This window comes from Pundamilia nyererei, unplaced genomic scaffold (assembly GCF_000239375.1).
Source record: "Pundamilia nyererei isolate P.nyererei 1_Seehausen unplaced genomic scaffold, PunNye1.0 scaffold00008, whole genome shotgun sequence".
Classification (NCBI taxonomy): Eukaryota; Metazoa; Chordata; class Actinopteri; order Cichliformes; family Cichlidae; genus Pundamilia; species Pundamilia nyererei.
In genome coordinates this window covers 3920694-3946578 of record NW_005187409.1, presented here as the reverse complement: position 1 = coordinate 3946578, position 25885 = coordinate 3920694, and the positions used below count along the sequence as shown (strand labels likewise).

Below are 25885 nucleotides of genomic sequence, written 5' to 3'. Positions count from 1 at the left end.
TTAATCTATTAACTTTTAATTTTCTCCTCATCTGATAGGCAGATTTCAAATCCATAAACTTCAACTCAAAACAATCCAATCAAACAAGGACTTCACTCGGTTCTTAATGAGTTTAGTTAGAGCCAAAACACTTTGCATTACTTTTTATAGTCCATCTGATTTATGCTCTAACATGTTCTATCTTTATGGGTTTTTGAGGAAAAACATCTCACTCGAATTCTTTTCTGCTTCAGTGCAACATTTGTCAGCCCCCTTTGATTCATCATTTATTCATTCCTAAATGCAAGGGTGTGACTTGTTGTCTTGCAGGGTGGTAATATGCACAAAAGGTTAGACCGGGTTTGTTTTGGACACCAAATGTGCAGAAATATGACGAATCGTCGCAGGTGTTGTGGTATCCACTGCTAGGAAATGTAAGCATTTTAAGTAATCCTTGTTTTTTAATGTAAATGAGTCAGTTGTTTAACAGCCTCTCTGTGGAGCTCTACTCCCAGCACAGTGGCTTCAAAGGAAAAGTGTCTCATCCTTGTCCCTGTATGGAAAAACACTGTGTGAATTTGCAGATACAAAAAAAACATGACAGTGAAGAATACCCTCCCCTTCAACATCCTTCCCTTGTTTGTTTGTATCTGGGAAATCTCTGGAAATAGTCCACATCGGAGGTTGTTGATATGTGTTTGGGTGTGACGTTGGGTACTCACTCGCCTTATGGTAAACAGCAAATCCTACGAGGAGACAGTGAAGGGCCTGTGGCATGTGGTCAGACACGCCCAGTTACCGGTAACCAGAGGGTCCCATAGGAAGGCCGGTGCGTGGCGTCCTCCAGTCGTGACCAGGATGATTAAAAGGTCCTTCCTTTTCCGCTCAGAGGGGCATTGTGCCGGTGCACAGACAGGCTGCCGACACCTTGTCCCTGGAAGGAAGTGAGTGTTTCACGATCCAAAGAGGACAAGACTGGCAGAAGGATGCATGAGTATTTCAATATAAACAAATCATTTCATTAAAGTTTGCAAGCTCAGATTTCATTTCCGTTGAAATTATTCCCATTTGTTGAGTAAATACGCAGGGTAAGGACTAACAATGACATCAAGTGTTCCCAGTGCAGAGACTGGGAACCGCCCAAGCAGCAAGTAGATAAATCTGAATCAAAGGGGTCATTCATCAAGATAAAGACTTATTTCTCCTACAAGTTCTGTGCTTTCTGTTTTTAGTTTTCCTGTGAATTACTAAAATAACTTTGCTCCTAAAATGTATATAAACAGTGTGAAACAACAAAATCACTCCTTGCTGTTAGCATCAGTAGCAAGGGTACAGGTAGGCTTTTTGCTGCTTTTCTCACATTGAAATCAGAATCAGAATCCTTTATTAATCCCAAAGGAAATTATGGGTTACAGCAGGCAGCACACCAATTGTGCATGCACACTTACAAAGGAACCTTCTGACCAAACTTTACACAAACCTCACATTGGAAAGACATGTCAGAGAGGTAGGCTGATAGGAAAAGACAACGAAAATACATAACATGAGGTGAGAGGAGGAGGAAAAAAACTCCACTCAGACTGAGCTCCTAATGGGAGAACAGTTTGAGAACAGAAAAAAAAACCCAGCACAAAAAGCACATGACTGTCAATACACCGTAGAAACACAAGACAAGCAACAGGGGCGGGTAAAGGGTAAGAGAGAGCCGGTGTAGACAGCGCATCCGGTCCTGCAGCATGTCTGCGCTGGTCCAGTCGACCCGCCATCTGCCCCGTGTGTGTATGTGTGTCCAGAGTTCAGCTGAGACTGTGTCCTTCGGCCTGCCAGGCTAAGTAAACAGACTGTTTTTGTAATTTTTAGGTTATTTTCAGTAAAATGACAACATAATCAGTATCCTAAGTCCTATTCTGGACCTTAGCGGGATCAGGACCCTGCAACACCAGACAGAAAATGTTCCATCCAAGGCAGAAGGGAAAGAAAAGCTGTGCCACCAACAATCCACTTTGGAGATCCCTTCCCAGGCTCCCTAACGCCCACTCGCATCATTAGTCATTTCACATGATAGGGTGATGCAATGATCTGGAGAGAAGAGTCAGTAGACACAAAACAGAATACATGTGTGTGAATGAAAGGGAGGCATAGTGAAGTGTGATAGTGAAGCTGCAAGGAGCAGAGGTAGAGGATTAGACATGAGTATATAAGTGTGATAGCTCAGACAAAGACAGAGACGCAAGACTGAGACAGTTTGGACATGTGCAGAGGAGGGATTCATAATTCCTTTTTCCACATATTTCAAGCAAATATGAACCAAGCCTCAAGTAATGTATAAATATATAGATCTTTATTTATTCACTTCATACACTCAGTTAACAGTGTTGGGGAACATAATTTTCTAAAACACTACAACTTGTTACGCTACAACACAGAAGCAGCTTGGAAGGAGCTTTGAGCTGCTGCAAGCATTAGTCATGATTTTTCCAAAGACATTAGATAAAATACAACATTTACCCAAACTGATCAGATATTGAGATAATTAATACTGTTAAAGTAGAGGCTAAGCTTGACATAGATAGCTATTTCCATAATCAACGGCAATGATGATGTTAGACTGGCATGAAATAATGCAACAAATAACAGAAGTGTTAATTCATACTTAAACAAAAAACAAACAAAAAAGAAAAAAATAATTTTAAACATGTGTTTCTCAACATATGTTCCTAATAATACACCTTTAAAAATACAAAACCATATACTTGATATAAAGCATCAGTGCATAATAACTTCCTCTCCTCTTACACAAACAAAACATCATCAGGAAAGGATCAAAATATTCACTTTAGTTTACTCGCTGACAAACACTGTTTCTGCAGTGGTTAATGGGCATGAGCTAGCTGCATTTCCACGGGGGGTGTGTGCTGTATCACAACATAAAAATAAGCTCAATGTGCTTTTAAACATTGGTGATGTTACGCACTGAGCTGACCTCTCTCTCACACACATAGAGTTTTGATAGCCCGCACCACAAGCTTTACTACAACAAGATGCAGAAGCAGGTTCCCTCAGCGGTATTATCAGTGAACACAGTAGCACAAACAGCATATAATGTCTGGAATTCAACACCAGGATATTGCATGGTGATATCAGGAAGACTGAGCTGGAAAATTCTTTGGTTAACTTAAAATATGAATGTATATAAACAACAGAGCTGGATTACTAAGTGACAGTGTCTTCAGTCTATAAATACTCTATTAGTTTAACTAGTGGTCTCTTGAATAAACTGTTCCTATGATGTTTCTAACTATGTCTGTACAGAAGAAAAATACACTTTTTTTTGTTTTTAGCTGGACTAACTTCAAATGAAAAATCATTTGTTTAATACCTGGGTGGAAAAGGAGGTAACTTTAATGGGTCCATAGTCTGACTGTCAAATCTGAAGCTGTCTGTTCTTACTCTCAGCTCTACCCTGTTTCCCCCATTAACCTGTGATTTTCTGAAACCCAAGAGAGATCCAGAGTACCCTTCTTCTCTATCACTCTTGGTCAACCTGAGTTAGTTGAGCTGAATATTTGATGAGATCACAGGAGCCATGACCTCAAAAGAGACTGTTCATAATTAATGCGCTCCACTCTCTGCTTTTTGTTTTGAGCAAAAACGAACCTTCGTATGAGACAACGGAGTCGGATTACAAAAACAGTTTCACAAATTACAGTTTTTATTTTTTCCAATAAAGTTAACCTATATATATATATATATATATTTTTTTTTTTTTTAAAAAAGGTTTTTGGTCTGAATTTGAAAGGTCTAAGGAATCCTCTCTCTTTTCTTTTAAGGCTTTTTCATCTCTAAACGCTGTAGCTTGTTCAAAGTGAAATCATTGCGGTTTGTTTCACAGTAGATCAAAGAAATACCTGAGCCTGTTTTTAGCTGTTTGCCATATTACAGTGAACGTGGACCGAACCAGCAGCTTTAATGTTGCCTTCAAACTGGAGAGAAGTCACCAGTTAACAGCCTTCCTCGAAGTTGGAAGAAAAAAAAAATCACGGTCAAGCTGATTCATGAGCGTCCTTTCGTATTTCACACTCAAGTGTTGCTAGAGAAACGGTCCGGAGATAAGAGTCAAAACAGAGGAGGGCAAAGCCAAAGGTTGTCACTCTCAGATTCTCCAGGGACAAAACGGGAGGTTACACAGGAGGGGTGGAGTAGCGCACCACGGTGTTATAGTCAGGCGGCGGGCTGTGACACTCGAGGCTGGCGTCTAGAGACGAGTCGTCCAGACTGAAGTCCAGAGGGGGGACGATGGGCTGGTACTTCTCCTTCTCTGCGTCACACAGCATGGACTCTTTACTCTTACTCGCTGCCTTCATCCTGAAGCCACACAGAGATATACCTCGTTAGTTACACATACTTATCATCATAAGCTTACACCTCTAAATATGTTTTTCAACTCAAAGTTACTGATTAAATTTAAACCTCTACGATTGGGCGTGGTTCTTCTTATCTGTGTTCATACATGAATGAAAAAAAATGAACGTGGCCGGAAACGTTTGCCCCAAAAAACCGGATGTTTTTTTCACTTGTTTGTATTTGTTTACTCGTGTACATCTATCTATACAGTTTTGTGCCTTACATCTCCATGGTAGCTTTTACTTTGTGCAGTGCACTGTACTAAAATGTGCTATAAGAATAAAGCTTTTCTTGCTTGCATGTATTCTTAACAGCATCTTCTCTTCGCTGTTGGCGAGGACCGCTCCTTAAAACCGCAAATTTTTAACCACGATATGAGTTTTAATCAACTATTTAAGAAATCAGATTTTCCGCACATTTCCTATTACTAAGGCTGGTTTTGGCTTTGGAAAATGGTGACAAACATTTATGACCTTTTACAGAAAACATGGTCATATCAGTGAATAATGGGACACCTCATCAGGCAAATTTGGAAAAGTGGGAAGTAGCAAGATGATTACATTTTTTTTAAATTAAAGACAAGTTCAAATGGTGTGTAATTTGTTTCCATGCGTGGGGATTGCTACACAATAGCCTATGCACTTAAATGCTCTGTGCTTAATATCAAGGTTGCCTTCCCTCATGACAACTTCATTTGATTGCTCTCACAGTAGGAGGCTCTTGTGATATTCCTTGATTAAGATTTTTTTTAAAAATCCCCCTGTGAAGCTACCATCAACCAAACGTATGATGCAATCAATCATCTTGAGCTTTTCTGCTTGACTACAATATGAGTAATTGCCTCTTATTGTCTTGGTGTTGCTAGGGGTTCCCGGACCTCCTCTCTCAGGGCTAAAGGGTCAGTGCCCAGTGGGGGGAAGTGACAACCCTGTACTGGAATTTTATGCTGATGAATAAACTACCTGTTAAATTAGACATCAAAAGTAAAGAAAACAATAGTACAGAGTTGTTGTTTAGGCAGTGCCAAGTGCAGGGAGGAGGTCCAGTTGGACCAAAGGAAATAAAAGTCACTTTAAGCTGTGCTAAAGCCATCAGCAGACTGTTTCCCAGCTGTTCACATGTTTAAATCAAAGTTGCTTGAATATGAGCTGGGGTGTCTCTTAATAATATACCACATTGTGCTGAGGCAACATTCTCTGCATAATCAGCACCAATCATAAGCAGAGGGAAGTGAGGCTGGAGGAATGGTGAGGCCTGGGTGAGTGTCAGGTGGACCGTCATACAAAAGCACTACAGCGGGGGAGAGCCATGTAAAACCCTCCTGAGTTCAAAGGTGGCAGTGATTGAGTGGTTGCCCAGCAAGGAAGTCCTCCCCTTAAAATAAAAGTCATTCTCTGGATGCCTGGACTCATTTTTCCTACCATGCCGAGGCCCTGATGGGACAAGCAGGCCTGCAATGACTCCTCGACTTCAGGTTTTGAAATCTAGAGGAGACTCTGAGTGGGTGTTTGTCGAAGTCTGGCAAGCTCTAAATCAGTTACAGGTTACAGGGCTTCAGAGTGTCATTAACTCTGCTAAGAGTGTCTCAGTTTTTTTACACAGTCTCTCTTAATAATTTATAAGTGCTTTTATGTTGCTTTCACAACTTTAGCCTGCTTTTTGCTTGAGCTTAAGAGAGATTGGAAAGATTTGCTCTAGAACAGTTTACTTTACCACTGTTGCTCTTTTAAACCCCTTGAGTGTGAGCCACAGGACTTTGAAGGAGTATTAATAGTCGCTACTGTGCAGGGAGCAGCAGAATAATAGGAAAAGGTTGAAAGTGTAATTACTGAGCTCAGAGGTGTGACCCTGTAAATTAGCCCTGTCACCAAGCTTCACATGTAAACCTTAAGATGCCGGCAGAGAGCTGCATGAGAAAATCTCGGCAATATCAGATGTTTTTCCTAGAATAAACTCTAAAGTGAGAACATATTGTCTCCGGGTCTTTGCAGCAGTTTAGAAGAACAACATCTTTAAATCATCAAACGATCAGCTGGATTTTGCAGTTTGTCTACGTCACTCCTTTGAGATTATTTGTATTTGTTGCCTGGTGTTGGATTGTAGCAGACAGCCATGAGTCACAACTGAAATCAGGCTGGGAGGTATCTCATTCAGGACTCTTTGGAAACAAAGAGATTTTAGTACTCGCTCTTAAAAACAGCTAAACGTCGGCCTGCTTTTGTGGTCAGTCCTTCAGATTGTCACCTTCAAGCTTTTTTCCCCACCACTTTTCCTTTGTGCTCCTATTCCTCACGCATGGGTTCTCCAGACAAAAGGGAAAACTGGCCAATTACTTATTTTTTTAGGCTGAAGAAACTTAGGCCGAAGACAGTTATAGCGTCTACATTCCTGCACAGCGGGGAGGTTTCCAAGCAGGTACTCTGAGTCTCTCACAGTGTGTTTGTGTGTGCTGATCTGTCACTGACGGGGGCATGAGGAGGGGTGCAGCATACGTACGCCAGAGCCATGATGCTCAGAGGTCGGCCTGCCAACGACTCAAAGCGCATTAGTGTCTTCATGTTGTCAGACAAAAGGCCCATCCCGCTGTCTGAATGACCCTAATGAAGATTGATCGACAAGCAGAGATTGAATACTTAAAACCAATGCTGTACATAGAAATTAAAACATGTGACTCAATTTAATGCATTTACATTTTAATTATTATAACTTATAACAAATTCCAGCTAACTTTAGCAAATAAAAGCAATAGCATCTAACTGCTGCAGGAAACCTGGCTCTGTTATAACTAACCAAATGTAGCTAAAGTAGGTAAGAGGAGGATTTATGAGTCAAAAATCTGAAACATATCATTAAGGTTTAGCTGTCACTGTATGTAACAGTCAAATGTGGAGCTGAAATCAAATAAAGGATAAGTTGTACTGAATGATGTGCATATTTTGTGTGTTTCAGGTTTAATTTCATGCCTAATAATTTACCTCGTGGTTCTCACTTGTTCCGTCCTCCATCATAACCTCATCAAAGGTTTTTACGCTGGCGGGACGGATCTTAATATTCCTGGAAGCAAAAAACAAAAACAAATCTTGGGTTAAGACTCCAACCCACCTTTAAACATTCAGTTCAGAGAGTCCTTTGATTACACTGGAGCTGAAAGGCCAAGTTCAGCAACAAAACCAGAGGAACTTAATCACTTGCGTCAACAATGTGGTGCATCTATGACATTGTACTTTGAAAACACACCTTGTTTGCTTTGCATTTCAACGCTCAGAGGCTAAAACAGCAGCTTAATTTAAGTTAAAGGGTAGCTGTCATTACTGCGTTTCAGCACCTCTTCCAAAAACACACTTGGGGGACTTGAGAAAATCCAACAGCTCAACAAATATTATTTTAAGTGGACATAAATCCTGAAGCCTCGCTTTATAGTTTCTGAGGAAATACCTCGCAGGAGCCACAACACTGAAGGCTCGCAGACCATCGAGCTGACGTCTGTGTATTTCTTATCACATGCCAATCGGGTCTCTCATTGTCCTCAGGTTGGACCTAAACGTTCTCCTGGTTGAGTTTAGTCTGAACGTTATGGGAACAATAATTGTTTTAGATATTTTTCAGTTAAAAAAACGATTGAGGTATTTCCTTCGCAAAACAGACTCTGCGCTGTTTGCCTGTACAGTCTGAGGATTGGTTTACATGTACGTAGGACAAGGTGATGGATTTCCTTTGAATGTCTTAACAAGTTCACTGGGGAGTGCAACAGACTTGAGCCAAGAAGACTAAAAGAGACTGCAGCCAATCTAGCAGCCCTGTGGGGCTGTAATTCATAAAACCGAATATTGGACAAATATAAAGTTTGACTTGATGACAGTTCTGCATTAGTAGATAAGAGAGGGAAAGTTATCACATGTAATCCTGAAGGAGGAATTAATGTTTCTTCTAAGTTTCAATGGAAGACATTAAAACTCACAGGGGTGACAGACGGGAATTCTGGGGAACAACAACATTTCTAGACCCTGAATGTCTGTCACAGACTGGAAATGAAAGAGGGACAAAGCCACTGTGATTTGGTTTCCAGTTTTAGAGCTTCAGCTCAAATCACTGTGTTTGGATTGGACTATTAAAATTAAGGGACATTGCACACTAACTGAAACTAGTGGTCAAGTGCATAAATTCATCAAGAAATGTTTACTGTGTTCAATATTCAAACACAATAAAGCTTCTGTGCAAGCTGACTTTTTTTTTTAATGGAACCAGTGGAGTCGCCCGATGCTAGCCATTTAAAAAAGAATGCAGTATTTTTTTTACATTTAATATCTCTTAAAACGTTTTCAGAAATTTGTAGTTTACTGAAAACATTCTGATATATAAAAACCCCACCGCCATTCGGCCAACAAACTCCATCGTGATGCAGGTGGCTTTTCCATCTTTTGCCTATGGCGATAATGATTTGCACACTTTTAAAGTGGAGTTTTTATCAGATGTTTAATCACTTATGAATGTGGTACAAGTGAGTATTTATCTATTTGCATTGCTACTAAACCTGAATAATTCAGAGAATAGAAACAGCGGGGCATCTTCAAGTTAAAAATTCATATAAAAATAGAAAGAAAATAAAGAGAAATCTCAAAAGTAAAAGGATTAGTCCACCAATTTCTGTACTAGGACATTAATAGTTTAGGATTTATTAAGTTTTCATTTAAAATTTAGATTATGCTCAGCTTCTTGATTGCATTTGCTTATTTTGTTTATATTTGATTATTTTTAGTGTTAGTTTTTTGTTTTATGATATATTATAATAATACTGGTGCAGGTGTAGTGTTGGGTGGAGGGTGAAGTATATGTTATTTTTCATGTGCAAGATTAAAGTAGATTTAAATCTGCACAAAATTTCATGGCAACTCCTGCAAATTTGCAGTCTGCAGACCTGTAGGGGTCAATTAAACTCTTTACAGCACCAGTGCCAGTGCTTGTGTATTGTCAGTAGCATAGCAGGGAGGAAAGCACATGTGTCCGTGAGTATTTTAGTGTGATTTATGAAAACTAGTCCATGAAAAATACTCCATCTTCTTACCAGTTGCTCCCTGAGTCGCAGTGGGAGGTTGGCCGTGTCTCCTCTGACGATACTGCAACAGTCTGGTCTCCCACCTTTGCCAGCAAGGCTGTGTTGATGGGTATATAGTGCTTACCCTCCTAAATCAACGAAACAAGAAGGTTTATGATTGATGCTATGCGCTCTGTACAAACACAAACTTCCATAGGTTGTGGTGAGCTGCCAAAGAAACCAGGCTCATGGCTCCAAAATCCATAACCATATTCATGAAGCTGGAACAAGTAGCAGGAGAGTTCATGACCGAGCTTCTTGTTACACAAGCTTTAGTAATGAAAGTCTGTTCTTTCTGTTCTGTTTCTCATGAAAGTAACGTTCACAGACTCATTTGTAATGCAACAGTTTTCATTTGATGTGATGTGATATGTGGCCTCATCTGTGTCTCTTATTACTTAACTGGACAATCTACAGTCCTCCAAAGAAGTGAAATGTAATTCCTCTGTGTAGCTATCTGCCTGCAGTAATGTACATTATGGAAAAAGGCCTGTTTACTTCTGTGAAAGAAAGATGCCTTGTGGTTCCTGATGACTGTAAGTGATCCGGTTTTGTTCAGGTTTTAACCAGTTTTCTATCCACATTGACAGCTGATAAGCAATCGTCTTTCTTAAATATACATTCATCAGCTTCAGTCGCTGCTACTCTTCCATCAAAAAATGAGGCCTTTTGTTTTAAACGTCAGTTTTAAACGTAGACTGTAAGGTTAAGAAGACAAACAGCCTTCAAGTGCACTTAACGTACACGGCAGGCGAGCAGACTGCCTTCGTCAGAGTCTGCATGGATCCACTCTGGTTTTAGTCTTTTTGACACATGCAGGCATGCAAGCCATAGAAAGCGACTTTATTAAGAGCGAGTGTAATTTAGTCTTCCAAGCCTTTTTAGCAGCACGGGAACTCAGGTGTAAAATTTCACTTAGCTGCTTCAGTTTCAGCGCCAATCACGCTCTAATGGGACACTTTTGGCCTGATTTACTAATGGTCTGTGGCAGTGCAAAGCCTTCTTTTGGCATTATGAAGCTACTGCTGGGATTTAAAGCAGTGTGGTGTCAACTGAGTAAAATTACTTTTTACAGTGGGATGAGCAGTTTTGCAGTGTTTCAGGTTTTTAAGTCACAATGAAAACTTGATTTCTCTATGTGTCACATCTCTTACATACCTGCCAGTATACTTGTGTGCACAGCGCTGATTTTAATTAAAAAGCTGCAACATCACATAGAAATGTGGAAAAAATTGCTTTTTCATATTTATGCACAATGAATAGTAACAATAACTTTAATAATACAGTTCAGGCTCTATTGGTAAATAATGTTTCGTGTTCTCTTGGTAATAAGCTGGTTATTATCCAAACAAATTGGCTTTGTCTTTGTTGGTAAATTATGCATTGTCAGTAGATCAGCCACAGACCGTTAGCCTCATGCTAATTTCCCCCTTGTGCTTTAACAGAGTGAAGGCAATGTTAATGCAAGCATAGCCACTGTTCTGTCAAGTCAAAATATCTGCAAGTAAAAAGGTTTTCTGGACTCTCAGGTGTGTTTCATCTCATTTCGGTGTCAAATATTTGCCCAAAAAACTAAACATTACAACTTGTTCTTGTCTTTGTTGACCCAGTCATAACAAAGAGCTGTTCAGCTTTGTAACAGTCTGTGTCATTTGACACCAGACAATGTTATCATGTGTCACACTAACAATTACATAGTTTTTTCCCACGTGTTTTGAAGTGTTGTTCCTCTACACAACCGATGGTGCCATTTCAAGGAGAGCCAAGTGTTTGTGCTGACTGTTGTTTCCCTTCTCAGTTACAGCGAGCAAAACACTTCAACTTTTGTTTTTTCCCCCCCTGTTAATCACCAGCAGTGCTTGTGACTCATCCTGTAAATCTGGTAACTAATATTGGTAAAACTGTTCTTGTATAAAACTGCAACATGGTCAGAAATCCTCCCTGATGTGGGGATTGAAATTTGAAATATATCCACACTTCTCAGTAAAAACACTTCAATAAATCTCTGGTATATCCTCATAAACTCGCAGTTTCAGTTCACGCCCAAGCCTGATGGCAGATCAGAACAGTCTGGTGTTTAAACAGTGAGACGTGAACTCTATAATTTGCAGTGTTTAATTGGTTACGTTTTGCCCATCATACCTGTTGCACACTGGCCTGAAGCAAGTCTCCCAGCCTTTCCACCAGCTCAGTGAAGGTCGGCCTCTGCTGTGGCTCGCCCTGCCAGCAGTCCAGCATGGTCTGATATCTGTGAGGAAAGAGCAAAGATAAATACTGGATGGATACACTTAATGTCAAAGCCAAGAACAACATTCGGTATATTTGGGTTGATGTATTGTAAAATGTAGCACCTTCAGGAAGAAAAACATCGACCTCCAGAGTCGTGGCTCTTTGTCTCTTTCACCACTTATAAACAAACCTCTTTTCACTGAGCAACCACATGTGGTCCACCTCTAAACCAACTGCCACACATACGCTTCTGTATTGTCAGTAAATCTCGAGCCTCTGGGACTGTATCAGTCTCTGTTCTGGTTTTGGGTGTGAAAAACACACAGCCTCGCTCAGGTCTCTGAAAAGCTGTCAACCTCTCTGCCTATGTGGGAAAACTCGGAGCTTTAATGTGATTTTCCATTGCAATGTCCAGCTACATTTCGTGAAGGAATTTTGAAACAGAGCACCTCAGCTCCTGTTTAAATTATATTCACAGCACACTACTGATTGGGATCAATCAATGGCAGACCCTTTTCTGCTTTCAGCTACAGCAGCTACCACATTCCCTCCAGAGATCTTAAGTTTTATGTAAACATAGCCATTGTTATTACATTTTGCCATTATATTTAGTCAATCTCAGGTCTTAGGAGTTGGAAAAGCAGTTGGTCTGTTGGTATATCAACCCAATCTCCTCTCATCCTGGACCGGCTGGAAGAAGCAGAGATACTGGGATTCCCACCTTGATTAATACAGAGTGCACTCTACCAGGTGCTAGCCCTCTTAACAGTGACAGGATATAGGGAGCATGGTCACAGCCCTCATGCATATCATTGAGGAGGAAGTAGACACATTGTATGACTGCACAATTTAAACCACATTTCCTGGCTGGTCCGTAATGAGAATAAATAGCATGGGACCACATGTTTAGAGGTCTTGAGGGAGTCTGGTGTTTCTGAGGGGGAAAGATTCTGAAGAAGTGAACTACTTCATCCGGTTGGGCAAATGCAGTAGGATGGGAAATGAGCATCCTATTTATTGTGCTCCCACTCTGTTTAAATTCTTGCGCAATGCATCAGGATGGGGGATCTTATTAGCAGGCAGGAGACAACATTCCTGATGAATCAGGGCTGTGAGAACACAAATTAAATGGCGCTCCCTGAAACCTCATGTGATTTTAATCATTCTTATATTCTGAGTTTGGGACGAAGGTCAAGGTGTCATAACCTGGGATTAGAAATCAACTGTAAAAATCTCACGGGAATCACCATAATTCACCCCAATGACTCTGCATGAATTCCTGTGCATCCCATTTAAAGTGATATTAACTGGGGTTTTTTTTATCTTAACTTTAAATTACATGCAGGCCCCACAGCCATAAAAATGCAAAATATGTAATTTGGCAACCCTACACTATTTTAGACAATGAGCTAACTGAACTGAGATGGAAAATATGAGGGATTTTTGGCACCAGTAGGTCTGCATCTACAGATCATGTGCCTTAACTGAAATCTATGGTCTGGATTAGATTGAGTGAATCGTTTCCAATCATAGCCAGGCAGAGCTGATAGATTAATCCAGTTACCTTTACTTGGCAACATTCTGAAGCTTTTGATAGCATATCATTACTAAGCGGACGTGCAGCATTATTCTTTCAAAACAAATGCAACTTGTGAATTTTAAGTAAGTGAGGCGTGTTAAATGAAATCCAGACACAACATATGAACACGTGTTCAGCGAGAGCTGCAGAGCTCTGCAAGGTTCGGATCAGTTGCAGAGCGACTACACGAGGCGTATCACAAAAAAAAGTTTCACTTGCTGCTTTACGAACTGACAGAACTGACACCAAAGAGGGGGCTCTGTGTTCTCCTGCACATATTTATGTCTATCTGAATCCTCCAATCCTTTCGAAAAAGAATAAAAAAACCCTCCTCGTCAGGCCTCCAAAGTAGGCATTTGAATTAAGTGCTAAATTTCCTCTGCACCGCTGTCAGTCAGAAAACGCTTCACAGCTCCAAGCATGCCGCTGTAGTGAATCACCAGCTAATATTTCCTCCTGCAACTCCGAGAGCAGAATTTTTATCCAGCACCCCTGACCTGCTGGTGTAGTGCAAAGAGGGAGAAGGAAACAAGACCTCCTCTTAGCTGCAGACTGATATGACAGGGCTTATTTTCTTTGAAAGGAGAACATATGGCCGGTGATGTGGAGGTTACTGCCTGAGACATAAACACACCTTTAAACTATATGGTGTATTTTTGTTTCATGAAATCAGTCTTGGATTTTTCCAATCAGACCTACAGGATAAGACCAATATTCAGCACTTTAGTTCAAGTTATTTCTTAGGAACACTGCCTTCTTCACCGTTTCATCCCATTTGGTAGAAACACCTCCTCCTTTGTTTTTAAAGAAAGATGATACCCTGAATTCTTACATTTCAGAGGAAGCATATTCTGGCGCTCTCATCCTGGTTCCCTCTTTGAGTTTGCAGCAAAATTCTTCATCGATCTGGACGCCCGGGTATGGGGAGGCACCTGACAGACAGACAACGTGGTTTGTTATTTGTTATTTACATAAAGGCGCAAACACAGTTCAGTTAAATAACTACATCTGAATTTTATATGTGAGAAAATCATCCCTTTGGATTAATTAAAGTATGAAACATCTACATTTATTATTTAAAGAAAAGGAAAACCTAAAATAGTTTATTCTACTTCTTATTTTAACTGAAACATTAAAAATAATATGCAGTGACACAATATTAACATAACTCAAGTGAACACAAGCCAAACAGATAAATTACTGGTCTTTGCTTTGTCACATAAAAATCTCTCTCAGATTTGGATAGTGTAATAAGAACTGTGTTCAAACCAATTTCAATGAAATATAAATGACTTCTGGCTAAAAATGATATACAGCCAAACCGTAATGTTTTTAGACTCGTTAAACTGTCTAATGCATCACTCACCAACCAAATGGGACATTTTATTTACCTTTGAACTATAATGTTGGGTATAAAATTCTAATGCTTGGTTTACTATGAAAACATAGCATGAAATACTAATGGGTATCAGATTCCCAGTCTGCTGGTTTAGGGTAGTAATGCCCGTTTTCTGAATTATCAAGTAATATTTTTCTTTGCTCCAATCCCAGTGAATAATACAACAAATCATCTTTGCAGCTCCCCAGATTTACACAGAGCGACAGATTCGGCTTTGCACAGAAAGTAAAATTCACAACGTCAGCTCCAGCTGTCACCGTTCACACGGATCATATTTCTAGATGCGGCTCATGTCCATTCAGTGTTTCCTGACGTGTGGGTTTGTGTGTAAACAAAGCAAGAACCTGAACGTGGACTTAAATGGATGCACTAATCCACTATGTAATTTTAATGCATATGGCACAATTTTAACCTAAATATTTTTAGTGTACATGATTGGATTTTTGTTATAGTATTTACAAAGTAAAATAGAAGGAATTTCACATTTGATTCATGTGTAATACGTATCGTTAATGTGCAAAGTTTGTAATAAAATACCCATTTCATTAAATCATACTGTAAACTGCTCTTGCCTTCTAAGTTATATTTAGTTGGTTTTATTACGAAAAAAAGTATACTTTGGTATTTTTATATTCTTTAAAATTTTAATCAGCATTTATCGGTCTAATCTACAGGGTGCGCCATTTATATGGATACCCCGTAATAACATGGGAATGGTTGGTGATATTAAACTTGTGATATTACCAATAAGTTTGATGTGTCACATGGCCCTCTTCCTATTGAAAAAACAAAAGTTGTATCCAAGATGGTCGACTTCTAAATGGCCACTATGGTCACCACCCATCTTGAGGAGTTTGCCCCCTCACATATACTAATGTGCCACAAACAGGACTTTAATATCACCAACCATTCCCATGTTATTACAGTGTATCCGTATAAATGGCGCACCCTGTAGTATGAGAGACCTAGTACATTGTTTGGCATCAATACTGTACTAACAATCTGGATACATGAACTCAGAAAACTGAACTGACAAACTTTTGGTTCATAAAATAACAGAGAGTATACTGTACAGCTCCAATTTGTCAAATTTAACCCCCAGACATCAAGTTGCACTATTACAAAGATCTATTTCTCTGACTTTCTTTTGTTGTTACTCATTTTGTGTCCCTGTTTCTTGATTTATTTTTGTAAGGCTCAGCTAACACTACCCAGATGTGCGATTGTTTCTTTAATGGAAAGTGTGGCGATAAGATTGTGAGAGAGGAAGAGTAAGAAAGACAAAAATAAATAAAGGGAAGAAAACTGTGTCATTGTGACATCGGCAGGCTTTCCACTGAAAAGATACAAATATACACCTAGCACAGAACTCTGTGCTAGGTTCCTCATACAATCGCGGACCAACGCACAACGCTGCCTTAAAGGCTGGAGTGGTCACAGCAGGGGCACACTTTTACACTGATCTGGCTGCTTGGTTACTGTGAGTTTATGTTGCCAGCTGGGTTGAAACAGACTGCTTGAATAAGGGGCGCTCACTTGTTTTAATGTCCCATGCCTGTGATAATATTCACAGGCCCTGATTGTTTTTTGCATGAGTGCCAGGAAAACTGTAATGCAAGTCCAGGCTGGCAATGCAAGTCCAGGCGCCTTTGTCCCAAAGGCACAATTACACAGTGGAATAAGACAGCTATTACCCAGGACATCTGGTGAGGCTGTAAAAGCTAGGGGCACTAATCAAGTCCATTATCAAGATGAACATCATGCTAAACGTCCATCCATCCATCCATGTGTATGTGCAGGACTGCTCATATACAGTCTTGACTTATAACAGAGGGCCTGCCAGCCCTGAATATGTGAGGATTACGAGACTAAATTAAATACATAAAGTGTAAATGTGAAATACAAATAATAACTCAGCCTTTTAATAGCCTTTTAAATCTATTTTTTTAGCTATAAGTTTCATAAAATGTTGCAAACAATGACATACAGCTATAAATACTGCCAACACTTCAATACTGTTTAAATGCTGAATTCAACTTGTTCCTGATATTTATCTTCGTTGTGTTTGCCTTTGAAATGTTTTTGCTAGTGACCAATAAATATCTTTTTGGTTTTGACTAAATAAAATACATTTTGAGTACATATCAATTAGGCCTTAGGTTAGGTTGCACCTCTTGCTTAAAATCTGACCCATCAAGACACTCGTTGTCAGGCCTATTTAACTCCTGTCTGGCATCCAGTCAAATCCATTTTACCTTGTTTGTGGATTTTTTGCCTAAAGTTGACCTTTTGTACTAATTCTGTCTAAATACTTTTGCTCTTGGACTGCACTCGGGTAACTTTGCAGGATTCAGAGTTCAAGAAAATCTTTACTTATCCTATGCCGGTGCCTAGGTGCAGTCACTCAGTTCATCCACTATCTCCAACATGTTTTTTTAAGCTCTACTTTCTTCAAGGCCAACATCCCTGTAAATCAACTTTTATCTGAAACTGAGCATTTAGAGCAGTCTGAAGCCCAAGATTTAGGTTTACAGGGGTTAAATGTACATATGACTTTATAATTTTAAACTCTGGCCATGTTTAATATAATAGGTTGACTTTAAGAATCTCTGGTGACTTATGTTTCCAGAGAGAAGTTTTATGCAACTCACGCGTTACTCAGAACCACCAACTGTGATCTGTTATTTGCAAGTCGTCAAAATACAAATTCCTCTTCACAGTTTCATTTTGAGTTTAAAAATAATCATTTGTAACAGTCTCTCCCACAAAGAAGCTTTGGGTTTGGTTTTCTTGTACTGTAAAACAGCTATCATGTCTGTGTAAGAGACTCGTGACCCTTACCCAGAGAGAAGATCTCCCACATGAGAACACCGAAGGACCAAACATCACTCTGAGTTGTGTAGATCTTGTCAAAAATGGCCTCAGGTGCCATCCACTTAAGCGGCAGTCTAGCCTGTGCACAAGTATTTAGAAAAGAGATCATATACTACCTTCTATCATCTGTGGATATCTCCAAAATTTATGTGAACACTGATTACACCACACTATTACATCACTGGGAAAACTAGGGAGTATAAACACACATTTCAAACAACTCCTAAATGTATCAAGTCTTCTTGTTCCTCAGTAGTTCTCAGTAGTAGCAGTAGTTCAGTGTTTTGGTGTGGTCTAATAATGATACTAATAACCTAATAAACTTACATCTCCTTTGCGCACGTAATCTGGGTCCTTGTAGACATCCCTTGCGAGTCCAAAATCACAGATCTTCACAACATTATTCTCAGAAAGCAGGATATTACGTGCAGCCAGATCACGATGAATGCACTATTAAAAAAACAGCAAAAAACATAGTGAGATTTTACTGCAAAACTGTGTTTTCTGCACATTGCAAGTTTGAATTCACTGCTACGCTGCATTTGGGGAAACATATGGTCAAGCCATCAGTGATATTACAATAGGAAATTCTTTTTTCTATATACAGACTCCTTCTGTAGATTATTTATAACAATGGCTTCATTCTCTAATCAGTGTCATCCTGTTCTCCAAAACTATGAATGAGCTGAAAAATAAACGAGTTCTACACGTACATCCTTTAAACATCAGTGGACACGCTTAAAAATAAAACCGTTAAGTTAACAATGAAATGCATTGACTTCTGTTGTGAGGGAGAAAATACCTTTCGTGAAGCCAAGAACTCCATGCCTTTTGCAACTTGGAAACTGTAGCAAATTAAATCTTCCAGTGTCAGAACTCTCTTATATAAATCCTCAGGTTCTGTGAAAGAAAACAACAAGTCCCAGTCAGAGTGATTATTCATTCTGGCCTTTAACTTTAAGACAATCCTATTCCTCTGCTTAGTGTTTTGAAATGTTATCAGCAGCCCTCCACACCTGTCAAATAAATCAGATAAGATGAAGCACTAACGTCTCTCAAGGGAGAAACTGCAAAGGCCCTGGACTACAACACGCCATCTTAAGAATCCATCCTGACACATATATGTCTCCTCCACACTCTGTCTTTGAAACATTCTTTATAGACGAGTGATAGAAAAAAATATTACACGCCCTCCTATTTTTCAGATGTCAGGTGAAACGTGTAGTTATGGACGCAGCATGCTGCAAGAGGAACTCACAAGGAGCTCTTCCACTTCCACCTGAGTAAACAGCTAATCAAACCCAAAATAACACATTAGAAACAACAAGGCTGACGTGCTGAGCTCAAGGCAGAGAGCTGTGCAATAGTCGGGGTCAGGAGAGGAAATAAACAGACGCCTCCCCAGACTCAGTGGGGTGACAGTCGCTCCTGCTGCACTGATTGTACTGCTGAACAGGAGGAGGAAATGTCCCATCAGACTCAGACTGAAAAACAATCTGATGGGAGCTTTCATTCCTGGGCAGAAGGGGTGGAGCAGAGGTGAGAGGAGGAGGGGGAGAAGAAGGGGGACAGCAGGAGGGACAAGTGGGGAGGAGAGAGGAGTGCGGGGGTTGAAGGGAAGCAAGACGTGCTTGGCTTTTACCTTCTTCCTCTTCCTCTGAGTCACAGTAGCTCTTATCTTCGATAAAACCAGAGCTCGCGGAGCTTCCGGTGCTGGCCACGCTCTCCAAGCGGCGCTTCATGAGCTCGCTGAGTTCGCAGCCCAATCCGGATGAAACCACTTTACCATCCGGGCTCTGATCGACACACAGGTTTCATTATAAATAGGAAATTCAATTATACGTTTTACACGCATCAGATTTTTGTGGGATATAATCACACTGCATTAAGGTACAATGAATTTATCTTTACAAAATAGGAGACATTCCAAGAGCGTTGCAAAAACAGTTACTCTCTGTACAAAAATGACGATATTGTACAGATGGAGACTCACTTTGTAGACGAGAAAGTCGTCTCTCTTGCCCCTCAAATAGTTGGACAAATTTCCATATTTGCAGAACTCCACTATCATCATCAACGGTCCTGTTAAAGATGGAATCATTCCTCTGATTATTATTTACGGGAATAAAAACAAGGGTCAAAAACAGATGCCAACTTATTCCTAAACCTAACGAAGCTGGCAGTATTTTAGTATCCTTTAAAAAGACAATGCTTCTATATATTTTATAATCACAGTAATAATGCTCACCGCCAGGTTTCGTGCAGGCTCCCAGCAGGTTAACCACATTGAGGTGATGGCCAATGTGGATCAGGATCTTTAACTCTGACATCAGAGCCTTTCGCTCGTTTGATGTAGCGCCTCCTGTAACGAGTGTAAACATCAGCTGGTGCTTCAACATCCAAAGTAAATGGTCTCGTAAGCCTTTTAATTTTAGAAACTTCCAACTTGACTAAATTCATGTCAAAAACAAGTAAGCATACACATGTTTTTTAACTAAAACAGAGAGTGGAGAGTTTTTTTAAAGTGCATTCAACTTATTATCTGTATTTATATATTAACAGTGAAATCTATTTTACTTTTTAATTTCTGAGACCTAAGACTACTCTAAAATCTAATGTGGTATACAGAAATATTACTTAGATTTTTATTAACTGCATTGTTTTGCACAATACATTGCAAGCAGAAAGTTTATGTTCACAGTTTTTTACTATGGAGAAAAGGCTAAAAAACTGGGATTACATGAGTAATTTAATTTAATTCAATTTAAGTATTGAAACAAGAGAGAAAGCTATGTGGAGGGTTTTTTAGGCCAAGTTATATCAAACAGCTTTTGTTGGACGACATCTTGAAAGATAAATACCAAAATAATTACAGAGATAAGAGGGGAAGTGTTCACATTACACTCCTGAGTTTGAGAAGTTTATTCAGTGATATGAGTTTACATTGAATTATGAGAATCGAGATTTAGACCATGCTTTTTTTCCAATGACCAACCACAAAACCAAAGCAGCCAGAGTCTCTGACTAAATCATGGCCAATCTGAGAAACCTGCTGCTTTCCATTAACTTTGACCTATGACTAACAACAGCCAGAGCATTAGTTCCTTTCAGTGAACCTGTGATTTATGAAGAGTAGTGATTAATGATAAGAAAGAGCAAAACATCTACCCAGTGGTCCTATTTTTTCCTTCTTGCAAACACATCTTCCCCAAATCTCTACTCACTGATAGGTCTGCAAATTGCTTCTATAGCGTTGCCAAAAAGAAAGAATTTTAGGGAATTGCATGTGCCATTCATGCATTCGCTGCGGTGAATGAAATAGCTTTGCAATAACAGCCAAAATTGTTTAGCTTCCTGTTTTCATTTTGAATATTTACAGTGAACTTTTGGAAAGATGTCGGAATGAGATTGTAAATGCTTCAAATAAAGACTGAACACAGGAGGATTTCCAAATGTTTGACTCTCTAAAATGTGTCAAATAAACACATGAGCATATTTTTGTTGCTCATGTTGGGCTCGTCTCTTATACTTTAAAAAAAAAAATTCACACGAATAACTTGGACACTTCTGATCAAATCCATTTCCCAATTCCCGTCAGCGTGAGAGGTTTTACTATACATGCACTTTGCAAGAAACCGGCATTGGATGTTTTTTGCTTTGAGCTATAACACCATGCAAACATTAACTCTGTGTATGGTGATGTAGTTTATGAGTCTGTGTAATGCATGTGAAATAAATCTTATGCAGAAGTGGCAGATATTCAACATTCATCTGCTGCACATTAAACGATGACTTTACTGCCGGCCTGTGCAAGTACTACGACCATTGCACCACTATTGGTAGATTGGCCAAATTATGTAAGAATGTGCACAACATAAAAGGTCAGTGAAGTTTTTGGACATCCTACCTTTCAGCATTTTGACTGCAACAGTCTTGCAGGTTGAGAGCTTGTCGATCCCAAAAGCAGAAGCCTCGACCACTTTTCCAAAAGCTCCATGGCCGAGTGTTTTGCCTGGCAAAGGAAGAAGGTTTTTGATAAGTGGAAAGGCATTAGAACTTTCTGTCAGCCTCTATAATTAAAGCAACCTGCTGAAGCTCTGACAGTTTTTCTGTGAGGATTTGTGGTTCACTTGAGACCGGATGATAGCCAAGTTCACTGATAACCCTACATACCAGCTGCAGAGAGGGGTTACACCTATTCATTGTACCTTATGTAGCTCTGTCTATGATTTAATACTAACTGATAACCTTTATATACATTTTTGTCATCATTAAAATTCAATCTAAAATCTTAAAGGCAAGATGTTACACAAACAGTGATGTTTAACTGAGACTTAATACTGATGCTCTGTCTTTGTTTAAATGTCATTTTGATGAGTAGACTGTGGAAGATTTCCAGTTTGGCCCCGAACCTGCATACATAAAACTTCCAGAAAGCAAAACAACATATTCAAAAATCCTGAGGTGACGGGCTATGTGTAAATTTGCTGCTTTGTTATGATCTGCTGTATCTACACTTACTGGACTCTTTGTTAGGTACAAATTTAATTACTTGTTAATACAAGTATCTAATCAGTCAATCACGTGGCAGCAACTCAGTGCATTTAGGCATCTAGACATGGTCAAGATGACCGGCTGAAGTTCATAACTCTGCAACAGAATGAGGAAGAAAGGGGATTTAAGCAATTCTCAATGTGGCGTGGTTGTTGGTCTCAGATGGATATTTCAGAAACTGCTGATTTATTGGGATTTTATCTTTAGGGTTTATGGAGAATAGTCTGACAAATAGAAAATATCCAGTGAGCAGCAGTTCTCTGGGAGAAAATGTCTTGTTGATGTCGGAGATCAGATGGGAATAGTCAGACCACCGTCACCAGATCTCAGGCCCACTGAGCTGATTACAACAGTGCCACTAGAGTATCCGACAAATCTGCAGCAACTGTGTGATGCCAAAATGTCAATATGAACCAAAGAATAAAGGCATGTATGGACAGGAAAGGGGTCCAACCTAGCACTAGCAAGTTATACCTAATGAAGTGTCCAGATGGTGCATATTTAATGATGAAACTTCTTTCAAAACACTGATGACACTAAGGATTACTCACCTAGTTGTAGGCGATCACGAGGAAACTCCCACTTGCTGCCATCATACTGAAGAAAATCATTCTGCTCCTCGAGTGGATACTCATCGGGATCAATGATGATCGATGGACCCATCTTATAATGTGCTGGTTGCTGAAAAATTAATGTTATCATTAACATTATGTTTTAGGTTATTTTAAGTGCCAAATAAGTAGTAAATAATACAAATTCTTCCTCTAGTCTTTTTTCTTTAGTCAAGTACAATATGTTCTAATTATTTCTTTTATCTAAGCTAAAAGGTTACTATTTCCCAACGATCATGACAAAGAAAAATCTTCAATACCAGCTAAAAGGATAATTCACTTAAAAAGCATTTACAACACACATGAGTCAGTCATTTCCAAAATAGCTGCCTTCAAGAACACAAAGGAGGAAGTGTAAAATACCACAAGTGCAATGCCACTCCCCTGATTTTGTGGAGTGATTCACTCTGCTTGTAAGAAAAAGCACAATGTAGTCCTTTACCTTCCTTAGCTTGCGAATGAAAAGAATAAGCATGATCCAGAGGAACGTTGCTGCAGCTCCCGTACATACCAAAATTATGACCTCAATATTTGGCTTCGCCTCATCACCTGGAAAGAGAAGAATTGTTGTCAAATACCAGACCTCCTTTGCAAAAGTGAAACTGTGGCCTTCTTGTGATCTCACATGCGTCATATTATATTGGCAGGGTCTGGTGATTTATGACCAAAAAGAAACAATCTGTAACAAATTACCAAATAAAGACTACGGCTTTTGAATAAAACCTTTATATCATCTCAACCTCTTTCACTCTTGTTTATTTATTTCTTCCCAACTTCTCTTTCAGGGATTGTATATAAAAAGGAAGTGGAAACACGCTTAGCATTGGTGGTTTGCTTGGAGAATGCATACCACACTTTTTTCCTGTAGTGTTTTCATCTAAACACGGCTTTTCTAACCATCCATGTCCACACTACAGACTCACGTCTCTCAAATCTACACAAAATTTTTCCGGCTCTTATTTCAAGCCATCCTTGACTAAACAATCATGGCAGTGCACACATGTAGCTTGTAGCTGAAAAAAAAAAATATATATATATATATATGAACAGCCGATTAAGCTAATTCTAAAGTGCACAGATATGGATGGAATGACTTGCATGATGGCCCACTTTTTTACATTTTCTAATGACCTTCTACTCCAATTATCTACTACGTGTTTCCAGTGCCTTGGTGGTTGTAGCAGTCAATCATTTTCAACTCATTAGTGGCCCTCTTAACACTTTACAAGGGTTGTGTCCTCTACATGATGGCTCCAAGCCAAAGCTATGATCATAAAACTCAAGAAGGAATTCATTTGGCATTCCTCGCAGCCACAGATTTTCTGTCAGGGGAGAATTCTCTCACTAAAGTCTGACCAGAGCTATTTGTAGTGATGACAAGAAAACAAGAGGCCAAGAGGGTCTCAGAGATGTTTTGACAGGGCATGCAGAAAATGCTTGACTCCCCTGATGAGCAATGCTCTTATTTTGATCTGCAAGTTTCATTTTATGCTGACAATCCAGTGCTGTAAACATAGCAGGTCAGATTATTTGGAAATTTCTTTATGTTTAATTGTTAATATTCCATGACTGACTCACCAAACACAGTAACCACAGCGCTTGTTTTCAGGACACCCTCAGTGTTGCTGGCTATACACTCGTACAGACCCTCATCATCTTTCTTGACCCTCTCAATGATCAGGGTACCGTCCTCGCCCAGTGTGATACCTGAAACGCACAAACTATTAGTTAAACAGCCGAAAAGAAGTGCAGAATTTTAACTTTGGAAGTTTTTTGAAAACTCGTGGCAGTGCAAAGGCAAGTTTAATGACTACACAATTTTAACTGGATAAAACCTTTAATTTGTCAATAGACTGCACTTAATTCATCTTCTTCTAATATGTCAACCCGGTCACAAAAACTGTAAAAACAACAACAAAAAAATTCTTCATGAAAGCCATAACATATGAGATACTTTTCTCAGTGGTACCTGGATTTTCTTCTAGTGGAACACCATTTTTCAGCCACATGATTTTTGGAGGAGGAACTGCTGAAGCGTTACAAACCAGCCTCAGGGTGCTGGTATTGTTCACATCTTGGCTAGTCAGATTTTGATTCAGCCACGGTCTTCTCCTGGCTGTAGGAAAATTAAAAAAAAGTTTGGATTATTGGCGCTATCACTGTTTCGTAGAGGAAAAAGTGGAATCATATATAGCTCTAACTTACCATCCAAAATAAGTACAGCCTCCTTGAGTTCAGCCTTCTTGTTGAGCTTGTAGGCTCGGCACTTGTAACCTGCAGTGCTGTTTTGAGACACATTGTGCAAATAGAGAGAAAGGGAAATGGAGTAGCGACTGAACTGGAGGCTAGACACGCTGGAAGTGACTGTTTGATTCCTGGAATCCAACCACTGTAGATCTGTGTAGAGATAACGGGTTGCCCGACAGGTCAGGTTGACGTTGTTCCCTTCAATTGCTTTCTGAGGTTCAGTGGTTATTTTCTCAGGTTGATCTAGTGTGACAAGGAACATGGCAAACAACATATTTAGTCATTTACATTTACATGGCATCTACATCCGTTTACATGCGTGCAATTATCCAAATTGCCAGAGAAACTAATTAGGACAACAGTTTTTGACACAAAGGTACTTATCAGAAGACCCAGAATGTCAAATTCCCTGTTATTTCCTGTTTCATCACTATTAATTAGAAGTATGTTGATGGTGCTTCTGCAGTGATCCAACTCGAGCGAGGCTGACTGTGTGCCCCAAGGGATAGAGAATGCGCTTGTTTATTCAGTTTGCTGGAAAGCATTCTCTGTTCCGTAAGAGAAGACAGCTGTTTTTACAATCCTGTCCTCTTTTTTTAGCAGCATTCCATCATTCTCTGCCTTCCTCACCTTTGAAAGAGAGTGGGATTCCTCTTGGGAATTCTCCCACCCTGGGAAAATAATTTTTTGGTACTTGGCATCCACTCCAAAAGAAGTCCTCCACCCTTCAGGACATGTGATTCATGCAACTTTTTAGGAAAGGTGATGCACTTTATTGCAAAGTGAGCTCTGCTTGTGCACGGTGACACCTCGTCCCCACTGTTATTACATACCCGTCTCAGTTGATTTTCATTTTGGGAACATTTGGAACTGCTCACATGCACAGAAAAAGTAAATCCTTATTGCACACACAGGCT

The 25885-nt window shown here is 39.6% G+C and overlaps 1 protein-coding gene across 1 annotated transcript in view; it reads right to left on the bottom strand.

Moving 5' to 3' along the window:
- Nucleotides 1-3752: 3752 nt before the first annotated feature.
- The window catches only part of kdrl (kinase insert domain receptor like), a 41907-nt gene continuing 19774 nt past the window's right edge, over nt 3753-25885 (bottom strand). Inside the window, exons 13-30 of the mRNA XM_005723012.1 lie at nt 24927-25211; nt 24691-24837; nt 24300-24428; nt 23164-23270; nt 22662-22791; nt 21464-21568; nt 19805-19918; nt 19550-19638; nt 19199-19352; nt 18359-18456; nt 17884-18006; nt 17524-17635; nt 14116-14215; nt 11618-11723; nt 9446-9564; nt 7359-7437; nt 6880-6980; nt 3753-4344 (exon numbers count right to left, since the gene is read on the bottom strand). Coding sequence (XP_005723069.1) covers nt 4161-4344; nt 6880-6980; nt 7359-7437; nt 9446-9564; nt 11618-11723; nt 14116-14215; nt 17524-17635; nt 17884-18006; nt 18359-18456; nt 19199-19352; nt 19550-19638; nt 19805-19918; nt 21464-21568; nt 22662-22791; nt 23164-23270; nt 24300-24428; nt 24691-24837; nt 24927-25211 — 2282 coding nt within the window. The 3' untranslated portion in view covers nt 3753-4160. The remainder of the gene's footprint in view (nt 4345-6879; nt 6981-7358; nt 7438-9445; nt 9565-11617; nt 11724-14115; nt 14216-17523; nt 17636-17883; nt 18007-18358; nt 18457-19198; nt 19353-19549; nt 19639-19804; nt 19919-21463; nt 21569-22661; nt 22792-23163; nt 23271-24299; nt 24429-24690; nt 24838-24926; nt 25212-25885) is intronic.